The sequence below is a fragment of the Azolla caroliniana genome, unplaced genomic scaffold, assembly GCF_043228905.1.
Source record: "Azolla caroliniana isolate FFs.n. ecotype wild unplaced genomic scaffold, voAzoCaro1.0.p SCAF_3, whole genome shotgun sequence".
Lineage (NCBI taxonomy): Eukaryota > Viridiplantae > Streptophyta > Polypodiopsida > Salviniales > Salviniaceae > Azolla > Azolla caroliniana.
In genome coordinates, this window is record NW_028230438.1 from 24,608,354 (window position 1) to 24,620,519 (window position 12,166).

Sequence of the window (12,166 nt, forward strand, 5' to 3'; positions counted from 1 at the left end):
AATTCCACCACAACTTGAGATTTGTCATTAAGAGGAGTTGAGTGGACATTGCCGATGGTGGAGAAAAAAACTTCTTGTGCTTTTATCACCAAAGTCATGCTCGTATTTGCTAACCGGGGTCTGCCATGATAGCCAACATATATTTCCCCACTTGATTGAGCCTTGCACATGGCATAATTGCAACAAGCGGCCAACCCCCCACCATATTCGATAGGACGTTGGGCAGACCCATAGAGCGTGTCTTATTGATTCTACTGCATCTAAACACTCTACACAATTGGGAGAGCTAAGGTTCCCACGTTGCCATGCTCCCACCGGTAGTGACTTATGTATTAATAGCCATTGGAACGTGGTAATTTGCCTCGCGTGTTCTTGTTTCTAGATTTTCTGTCAAAACTTGGTGATAATTGAGTGAGGAACTTGATATGCGTGCCAAACCTTTGCAGCAACCAACTCTCGGGCGGTTTGAGCAGCTAGAATGTGGCGATCCAATCTAGTTGTGAATTGGAAGAAAGGGATGGGTTTGCTTCCTTGGCCCGTGTAAGGATCATGCCATGTCCATTGCAAAGGGTCCCAACTGACCTTACATAGTCATGTGTTTTCATGAGTACATATGTGCCAATCGGGTTGTACTTTGATTGGATCAGGATCTACAATCCATTTATGACCAGTATACGCGAGTACTCAAATTGCGTTATTCTGTGTTGGTGTCTTAATGGCTCGCAATTCAGAGCCTTCGATCATGTCTGGTGTTCCCGTACCTCTCGGGATCAAAGATCCCTCCTCCTAATAGCCTATCCATTTCTCCATTGTCGTCCTTTGAGTAGCGGCTTCCCTAATCAGTAGAGCGTTGATGATTTCCAATCTCATAGTCCATCCGCCCCTGATTCCATGAAGTATGTTGGCTTGATCTTGTAGTGGCAATGACATAAACCGTATCCAACATTCTATACTTTTTCCTAGACCTTCTACAATGTATCCCCATGACAACCCCTTACTTGATCCAAGTAGTTGATTAGATTCATCCTTGATACATGGGTTCCATAGGATACGTTGGTTGAGCCAGGCAGGTTCGGAACTCGGTTGATCGCACTTGAGCCCTCGTCTAATTTCACACCATGCCTTCCACATGGATGCATTAAATCTTTCCTCCAATTGGCGGGAGAAACTAGGTTTGAGATCCATGTTTAGAATCCATCCTGTTTGGGGGGCCCAATTGACCCCTTTTCGTGGCCTAAAGTAAGCGAAACATAACCGCAGTAGCATTTTCCAACAATCATTTCCTGGTTGGAGTCCTCACACCACAAATTTGGCAAGTAAGGCTTTTCATTGTGAGAGGGGATCAATAAGACCCAATCCCCCTCTAGACATAGGTGTTGTGAGTATAGGCCACGCTACCTTGGCACGAGTTACATGATCTTCCTTACCGGACCAAATGTAGTTGCGTACCTGTCGTTGAATATGATGTATACTTTCCTTGGAGATTGTCCAACATGATTGATTGTACCATGTTGTTGCGAGTAGTACCTAGTTTTGCCACTATGATGCGACCCACCAGCGACAATTTTTTTGAACTCCAATGTATCAACTTTTGTCGAATGGAATGGATAACAGGTACAATCATAGTCTTCGGTGGTATGTTGAAACCAATTTGGAAACCCAAATATTTGGTGCTCGCTCCTTGATTGATCCATTTGAAAGCGAGATGTGGGTGCCACGCAGGATGTGTTTCATGAGAAAGCCATATTGCACAGGATTTGTGCCAATTGATCATGGCATTGGAGCTCTTGCAAAATACGGCTAACCCACTTTCGAGCTTTTGTAGTTTTTCCAAGTCCCCTTGTAGGTAGACTGTTGTGTCATCTGCAAATGCTATATCCAGGATGCTTTGGTGAGAATGAGGCACGGGAATACCACGTAGGTTGAGATGTTGCGAGTTGAGAAAGCAAGAGAGTGCTTCGGCATATAATAGAAATAAGGATGGAGCTAGTGGGCATCCCTGTCGTATAGATTAGGATATTCGAAAAAAGGGGGCCCTTTCACCTACAAGTGAAACGCAACTGTTGCCGTTCCTATAAAGTCCGGCAATGCCTTTGATCCATGTCTCTTGAAAGTTGAGTTTCCCCATCACACTTTCGAGAAAGTTCCAACATACCCTGTCATATGTTTTGTCAAAATCTAGTAGCACCACTGCCACCTTGTTGTTGGTATGCTTTGCTAGGGCTATTGCTTCCCAGAATGAGAAGAGGTTGTCTAGGATGCTCTGATTTCTAACAAAACCTATCTGGGATGGATGAATGAGTTGAGGGAGAAATGGTGTTAAACGGCGTGCCATGATTTTTACAAGCAACTTATAGATAGTATTGAGAAGAGTTATGGTCCGCCACTTGCTAATGTCGTTGGCACTCCCACCACTTTTAGGAATGAGATGTATCATCCCCTGTCCAAATTCCTCCTGCGTGTTTCCAAAGGTGATGATCTCCTCATATGCCTAGAGGAGGTCTTCTTTAATAGTGTCCCAAAGGCATGTGAAAAAGTGAGGGGTGAGGCCATCAATTTCGGGGCAACTATCTGCATCCAAATCAGAGAGGGCCTCCCATATCTCGATGATTGATAGGGGACGCACAAGCCATGTATTCATTTCCGTCGTGACTTTCTCGGGTATGCTTTGGAGGATAATATCTTCTCTTATGTCTTCCCATGTGGCCATAGTATCTTCGGTAAGTAGGCGCTTATAGTAACTTGTGGCAATATTCCTAATTTTGTCGCCATCCTTAGTGGTTGTTCCATCCTATTGGTTGAGGTTGCGCATCATTGTTCTAGCGTGCCTCAGGCCTTTGGAGTGGAAGAATTCCTTCATGGTTTTATCCCCTAGTCGAATCCATCGCGCCATGCTTCCATGAAGTTACTCCATGTCGTATATTTCCTTTTCTGCCATGTTGAATTCATGTTTGGCCATGGCAACTTATCCTGCAATCCAACTACATGACGGGTATCTCTGTTGGAATCGTTGTAAGGCTATTAGCCCCCGTTTTGTCCTATGTCGCTTTTCCTGAGCATCCTTGCTTCTGGTCTTGACAATCTCATGTGGGAGAGTTGAAGCTCTTGTTAATTTAGCTAGAAGTTTGTTATATGTTGATGAGTCATTGAGGGGTAATGACCATTAGTTGGAGAGTTGTTCCTTCACCTCTATAACTGTGTAAATAGTGTGCGGGATGCGAGGATGGAATAGGCCTATTATGAAATAAGATATAGGACATGATGGTGAGTGTATATTTCTCTTGTCACTGCTTCCTTCTTGCATTGCTGACCTTTATGTACTTTTTGTTGGTCTCCCGTGGTGTTACAAATTAAAATACTCATTATAATATTTAGATTAAGAAAATAATTATCTAAGGCTACGAAACCACACTAACCACCCCCAAGCGAAGGATAAAAGACTAGCAAAAAGTCAAGTTTATTTATTTTTATTTACTATTAAAAGGTGTCATGAACTTAATCATTGAGGGTGATAAGAAGCATTATTAAGAGGAGCTTATCATTTGGAAGAAATTTTGTCATAAACATTTGTAATTTGGCCTCCAATTTTGTTGTTGTTTAGATCTACCCTCATTTGAGATAGATCTAAGGCATAGTTCAATAGTTTTAAATGAGTTTTTACATCTACCCTTATCTTGGTCCATGTTGACGTTGATAAGAATCTCATCATGGAAGTTAATACATTTGATTTTTCACTAGAAAGTGTTTTATCACATGTTGGAGATGATAAGAAATCAAATTCATTTGTGCACATTTGAATATGCAAAAATGAATTATGGGATTCATGACAATTGAAGAAACATTTTATGCATAGTTTAAGGACACTATATATAAGCTACTTTTTTCTTCACTTATTAGTAAAATGTTTTTGGCTCCCACTCATATCCTAGTCATAACCTCGAGCGTATTAGTGTACATCCCTAACCCAAGGTACATGCTATATGTGACTATATAGTTATATGGCATGCATATAGTTCACATTGTCGAGGTTATCCTCGCGGATGCGTAGAAGTCGGGCAGGACCACGGGGGTCTCGAACCAAAGAATCAGGAAAACGAGGAGGGAGGAGTTTGGGGCCGCGTAGGTCTTGAGACCACGGGAGAGCAGGTAAGTCTAGCTAACGAGAGAGAGCAAGAGAGTCACACGTAGACACAGACACGGACAAAGACACTGAGAACGAAGTATGTTAGGTAGAAAGAGTTCTCTTCAAACACAGGCGCACGGTGTTGTGGGTGGTTACAGCCGGATTAGAGCCGGTGATGGAGCGCGGAGCTCGGCAAATGGCCAGGTACAAAGAGACGTCGGTGCGCAAAAGGTTGATCCCCAGGTCGGGAGCACTCGGGCGTCTGACGCGAGCAAGGGGAAGCCCCTTCTTCCGCGGTCCGTCCTCGGTCTTTCTCTGTGTACCCTCCTCTCTAGATGGCATCCCGAAGACAGTCAAAGGTCGCCCCTTTTATAGCACAAGGAGCGACCGTTACAAGCATTCATGACCCGTCACCCTTTGTCCTTGATTCTCTCCCTTGATTTACTCTCCTCGTAACTCTCCCTACTTATGCAATTGTCTATGCTCTAACTACCTAGTACCCCTCCTTATACTCATGCCTAGTACTTGCCCTATTTAATTCCCTCGAGGCGTGCACTCGCGTAAACCGGTGTTCCTACGCGTTTCATCTTGTTTCTACCTATGGCCCGGAATCTTCACGACAACATGATGCATATCCCATGGGCCTCAATTGGTGAGAGAATTCTCTCTACTTGTCATATGTGATTCATTACATAATAATTAATTTATTCTTGTCAATGATAACCACATAACGTATGTATCGTATATACGTATCTAGTTTCTTATGCTTTAAACTAATAAGTTGTATCAAAATTTCAACGTTTATTATCAATAAGCTCCTTAAGGCTTAGCATAAAAAAAACATAAATTTTTATATCAATATTGCTCAAGTTGTATATCTATATGATCAATTTCGTAAGCAATGTTGTAGCTTCCATTCGGATGGGATCACATCATATTTGAGCGTTAGCATTGACAATCAGGAGTTTCTTTTTCCCAAAAAAGATACTACATTAGTATTAAGAAAACGCCCTAAGGCTATACATACAAGATGCACCTTTCAATAAAGTTTTTTTCACAAAAAAGATATTGCATTAGTATTAAGAAAATGCCCTAAGTCTATACATACAAGATGTACCTTTCACTAATGAGCCTTGTTTTTTAAAGTCTACCGTCAGCTTAAATAAATGCCACGATGCAGAGTAGAACCACTCCACCTTATAAATATCCGTTTATAAAATATGCCTATGTCCCAGATGGCATGAAACTCCAATCGCTCGAGCTTTGCTTGTTGCGTATTACCTTTTTAAACCAAACATATTTTATTATCACTTTCAAAAGTCAAATAATACATATGGGGCCAAAATGACCAAACCCCACAAGTAGGTCAAGGGCAATGGATTGTGGATCCATCATGTGCGGGTTGTGTGGAGTTGGTAAGAGACTATTGATGCTCCAAAATTATTGAGACAAATGTATTCATGTCTTTCATGACAAGGGTGTGATCTTTGTACGGAACCACCTGCCATTCTTATAGCTTTACAATAGAAGTGACTATTTTAGGACTACCCCACTTCTACAAAAATTCGAGGTTGATGATGCTTAATTCCCAATCCTGTGTCTATTATCACAAGCACATGAATTGTGCCATTCACTATTACTAGGAAAGTGAAGCGAATGCGACTGCTGTCAATTTGATGTCCTTGATTGGGTCCATTGTTTGCAATGCAATTACTATGAGGTTCCAAACAATAGTTTTTCTTCTCCATGCAAGATTTTGAATGATCATAGAAAATAGTATATATGCATCTATCTATCATGGCCACATACAAAAGCAAATATGGTATAAACCAACCTTTACATCGAAGTTCTATCATGTAATGATGTGTCTTCTAGGTTTTCAACGAGTCACCATTTGTCGCATATTACCGTATGCTCATGTTGGGAAATTTTGATGAGGTTAATTGATTGTGCCCAATGAAAAAGGCAACGCCTCTCCATTGCCATCATCGTTTGGGAATTGTTAATCGATTAGAATATCACATTTCAATTTGCTTGTACTTCATCAACCATGAAGTTGTGAATTTTTGTTTGACAAACAAAAATTACTTTATTGATGGTTGCGTAAGAAAGTGGCAACTACAATTGCTCATAATGTTTCCTATGGAGTACAATTGTAAGCATGTTCATGTATTATTTATTCGTTCGATGGGACATAAATGTATGCATACACACTTATATTTGATGAAATTACAACGTTATACGCAATGAGCATACACATGCAATGAATGTATAAATACATACTTATATAATTATGAACGTAACTATATGTACTAGGATCATACAAACAATTATTTGATGTGTGTGATTGAATTGGACCCATGACCTAATTGTATGTGCTCTTATATGTTATGTTTAAACTATTCTATCTTATTCTAACTCGAAAGCCATTGAACCAATCGTTTGAGAGACATACCAAAATGTGTTTTTTAATATAAAAAATATACTACAAATAAAGTTCGCAAGTTGTCACATGCACTTTGCCTAATTGAGAGCTAAAGGGATACATACATCAAAATTTTAAACGACGACGGTTTGTTTTGAAACTAGAGATGTACAAGCTAGCACATTTGATTGAAGATATGTTACGTTGACTTCAAAAAAATTGCTTTCACAAAATAACATTTGTATTGTGACACCAAAACTTGTTGAGCAATAAAACACACTAACATTTCGATGAAGTAAATGAATGATCAATGGTGTTAATCTATATGAGCTAAAGAGGAGCACGGTAGATATATAATATGGTCAAAAGTTGGTCTTGATTACGACTAGGGCAATGGCCAAACGATTCTCATATAATATGTTGGTAGAGACATAATGGAAATCAAATAAAGAGTAAATACTTGGATGAATCAGGATTAATATACACATGTGGTGACAAGAATGACCAATGAGAGGAAGGAACTTATATTAAGTAATTAATTAATGGTTAGCATAAAAACTAATTAGGTCGAAACATTTGTGAATGGTTATTATCCTCAAACGTTAAAATCAATATCATGTGGTCTCAGGCTCAAACTCTCCATAAACAACATATAGGATTTCATCATACTAAGAAGAAGAGAAAAGTCATGTCATTACATGTGGGTCTCAATCCATGTGGGTCTCAATCTTGCGTTTATGGCCATCCGGAATATTCAAGCTTGTAACCATAACATGTGATTTTATTACTTGCTAGCATAGCATGTGATTACATTGGAAGAACAATAAACATGTGGTCTCAAACAAGATATGGTCACCCTTGGCCATGTGAAGGAGCCAAATGATGGAAACCGATAAACATATTATTGTTGTCCTAACTAAGTGTGTGTGCACCATTGAAAGGGGGTGATGTGTGAAATATTCCAATATCGAGTATATGGAGGCGAGTTTTGTAAACCAATGCTTGAAACATTGTGTGATTGTGGAAGGTTAAACATTCTATGGTTCAAAGGCCCACATTGGTATAATAACACCAAAAATGAACAGTTGATTCCGTAGAGGCCAATGGAGCCGGTTGAAATTGTCCCAAGATCTAAGATTCGAGGTCTTTTACAAATATATCAAAGAACAACACCACAATTTGCCATATCGAACGTCTTTTCAAACAAGTGGAGCTTGAACTCCAACAGAAAATGTGTACATTATACACAAGGATTACATATAGTACACAAACTGGTCGTATCTCAACACAATTTTCTATATAAATGTTTCTCACTCCAACACTCTAACCCCGAGGGAGGAGAGATTCAGGTGAATCGCCAAGGTGGTGCGGTGTCGTCGACAATCCACATACAACCCATGTAGCCGTTGCGAATCTTCCGGAAGGGCCATAAGAACACGTCGATGATGGAGACACTATGGGCCCGTGGTGCTTGGTGGTGTCGGACGACACTCACGACAATGCCGCCAAGAGGCTCTCGTGCGCCGCCTCCTCTCGTACTACTACTACTTTGAAGGTGGTTCTTTTTATGGTGATTGGCACTGCTCCTTAGGTCCATGTAGTTGGGCGCACCCGAGGGGCCGAATTCGCGCTTCGTGAACGACTCCGTTTCCTCGAGCACTCCCGACAGGAATATCCCCCCTGCTTCCTCCCCGTAGTCCTTGTCGTACATGTAGTTATGATTCCGCATCGTCTGCTCGATCCGGCGCAGGAACTCCTCGTATGTCTCGGTCCGCTTGTGGTTTGTCGATGATGACGACGATGACAATGATGCGGATCGATTGAAACTGGTTAATGCGGATCGATCCGATCCGGTTACTAGTTGACCGGACATTAGGCCTCCATTTGGTTGCTCCATTTCTTCGCCGCCATCACAAGATATGCCATTCTTGTTATGGGCGTTTATGGTGTGGAGCCCTGCATCTAGTGATCTGCTTCTCTCCATGTTAGGAGTAGGGTTTGATGGGCGGAAGGCATTGCTCGGTAAGACAGTGGGCGATAGCATGATTCCATGGATTCTGTTTGGATCACCTCCGATTCCTGCCATCGCTCCCGTCCATTCCGATTCCTTATCAGAAGCGTCTTCCCCACGGCATCCCACAATGCCCTTCTCTTCCGATTCATCCCAGGTTTTGGGCGCTGATCTGCCCATCGCATCATCGCCGCCCTCAGCCGCCGCCGCTGGAGAATCAATCGCGTCCGTTGATTTTGAATTATCTACAGATTCATCATCATCAATAACGTCCGCCGCCTTGGCTGCTGGAGAATCAATCGCGTCCGTTGATTTTGAATTTTCTACAGATTCATCATCATCAATAACGTCCGCCGCCTTGGCTGCTGGAGAATCAATCGCGTCCGTGGATTTTGAATTTTCTACAGATTCATCATCATCAATAACGTCCGCCGCCTTGGCTGCTGGAGAGTCAATCCTGGCCGTCGTCGACTGGGAATGATCAGAGAATATGATGAATCGATCATCATCGTTATAATAATAACAATAATTATCGTCGTCGTCGTCGTCGTCGATCATTGGAAGAGAGACGATGGTGGGCGACGGATTATGAGGAGGAAAGGTGCGATCCTTGACGACTATGGCGTAGTAATCCATGGCGGCGGCGGATCTGTATTGGTCGGAAATTGTGGGCGACAATCCGATGACAGGATGATGGGAGGAATCATCGCGAGTCATGACACGCAGACAGGATGGATGGATGGATGGATGGATGGATGGATGGATGGATTCAGAGATATGGAGCGATCAGAGGAATCGATCGTCTGGTAGAGAGAGAGAGAGAACTGAGAGAGAGCATCGCCTTCGATGAATAGTGGCCGTCCATTTTAAAGCAGGTGAATGAATCCGGCACGCATCGTTTTCTGTAATAAGTCAACGCCGCCCCCGATGAATCCTGGCCGTCCATTTCCAATCGCGGGAGAAGAAAACTGAAGGGTTATAGATGCACTCACTTTTTTTGTTATATCATCTTACAAGGAATGTGTGTGTGTGTGTGTGTGTGTGTGTAGCGTGTTATGTTACTGTAGTATGAACCATACGTACCATACGTGCATTCGTATTCGATAATGTTTTCAATCATTCCAGTATGGTAATTTGTAAACACCCTCGAAGTATGGTAAATACCATACTTTTGTATTCATTATTTATTATAAGGTAAATTTTTTTAAAAGGTAAGAAAGTTAAGGTAAAAATAATAATATTTGAAAACATACGAATGTTTTTGATAACATACGCGTTCGTTTGCATTCGTTTACAGCGTGTGTGTGTGTGTGCAGCGTGTTGTATGTAATATGTATGTTTGTGTGTGTATGTGTATGTGTATGTGTGTTGACCTTCTAATGTAAGTCCATTGTGTGTGTGTGTGTGTGGTGCATACTAATGAAACATTTCTATTTATTTATGCAATCTTCTGTTTATAGAACATGTTTTGTCTTTTCTTTTGTTTAGGCTTTTCACTAGAAATTGTTTAATATGAGAGCGGACACAACAATTATAGTGATATGTCTCCATCGACAATGATACATGGCTATTGTGTCTCAAATTAAAGTGCCACTTGGGGTGCTTGAAATAGGTAAAGTTTGTATATATCTTAATAGCCATTGTTAGAATATGTATTCTTAAGAATCAAGATCAACAACTTCTAATGTTTTAGAGAGTGTTTTTTTCTTTCTTTCTAAAATCATTAAGTTTCATCAAGAGCTTGTATTTTTATTATGACATAAACAAAAATCCCATGATTTACTTGACCTTTAAATTAAGAAATTTATTGCCATCTCACCCATCCAATTGCTCATTGTGTGAACTATCTCTCTTTTTTATGCATAGACTTTAAGGTGTGGTGTGAACGCAAGAAAGGAGGTGGAGGATAGTCAAGATAGAGGAACACACAACCCGCCTGAATCGCAGGAATGACATTTTTATTCGAAAGTTCTATGATATGATTAGCATGTTACCTTTTATATCAAGGACCTTTATGCATTTGAAGTTGTTAAAAACTCAAATTTCATACCACACCCAAATAGAAGGGCTTTTCGTCAATTTGCATTTAACATTGATATACAAGAGACAATATTCAACGATTGTTGTTCCTAGTATGACTTCTGAAACCTATGATTATGATAATGAAATGTGCCAAAAACTTATTTCAGTGCTTATGTGCTCTCAAGTGGACAAGCGTATGAGTTTGAAAATAGCTTTTTGGGATTTTAGAAGTCAATCATAGTAAGAAGTGGAGAAACCAAGGTGTATTTCATCATTTGAAGCTTATTTATTGTGCTGACCAAGGGATCTACTGATGAATTTAGAACCACAAGGTTTTCTATGCACTTACATTAGTGCATGCATCATATCCTTTCTTAAGGTCTTGAGCAATGGAACTTTGACACATTGTGGCTTTGGTAGGTTTTGAAACCTAGAACCTTGGACATCGAAATTCCAAGTGATTTACTACCTACAAACAATATATTCATATTTTGTCGTCATATTACTATTGACTTGAAGCGCGCTTATGGTTTCATAATTTAGCCTCAATAACAATTATAGAATCTTTTTGAATTTCTAGAGGCAAACAAAATATATAATGACTATTTGTGCCCAGTTCCCATATAATGTCAAACCCTTATTATCCACATGAAACGAAATTGAAGATTGAATAAAGTATATTTCCTTTTGTCAAATGTTGAAACATTATAAATTAAGTTTTCGTAACACAAACATTGTGGAATATCTCTTTTCATCTACCCACTCTTTAATGGGTGGTCACATCCATTAGGTGTTCACATGCATAGTAGTATATTATCTTTGTATGTCAACAAGTTCTATGATAAGAAATCCTACTATGATTATATTAAGGTCAAACTACAAAATATACCCTGATGTTAGCCAATTGGCAATATTATCAATATACAAAAAGAATAGTTAACAAGTCAAGCCTATATATATATATATATATATATAATATATATATATATATATTATAATATATATATATGCTTATATGATAGAATCAAATATGTTTTTTCCATCTCTATTACACACCCTATGGAGTCAACAATATAGAAACTCATAAAAAACACGTGTTTGTGGTATGCACAAGATCTAAGGAATGGTTGTTCAATGGGTGTGACCCTAAACCCTATATATATATATATATATATATATATATGTTCTTTCCATATCTATTACACACCCTATGGAGTCAACAATATAGAAACTCATAAAAAACATGTGTTTGTGGTATGCACAAGATCTAGACCTTAGTATTGAAGGAATGGTTGTTCAATGGGTGTGAGCTAAAGGGAGTATAACTTAAGACACAATGGAAGCATATTGAGGACTATCCACACTCAAAGTAAGTGTTCTAACATTAGTCTCAAGATGGTTGAGGTTGAGTTAAAACTCTACATCACTAATGGGTCAATCTAACACATAGAGGGCATGATAATTTATCACCCCTTCACAATATACAACGTCAAGTACAACCTCACATTCATAGTTATTAGATTAGACAACCAAGTGGCCTACGATTGCCTATTAGGATGACCTTCCCTTCGTGTAATTCAACTTG

At 39.9% G+C, this 12,166-nt stretch overlaps 1 protein-coding gene across 1 annotated transcript; it reads right to left on the reverse strand.

Annotated features, from left to right (window-relative positions):
- Positions 1–7,308: 7,308 nt before the first annotated feature.
- LOC147866781 (uncharacterized) lies at positions 7,309–9,463 on the reverse strand. Its single transcript, XM_087317536.1, has one exon. It carries the CDS (start codon positions 9,274–9,276, stop codon positions 7,894–7,896), a length of 1,383 nt encoding a protein of 460 aa, XP_087173662.1. The 5' UTR covers positions 9,277–9,463; the 3' UTR covers positions 7,309–7,893.
- Positions 9,464–12,166: the final 2,703 nt, after the last annotated feature.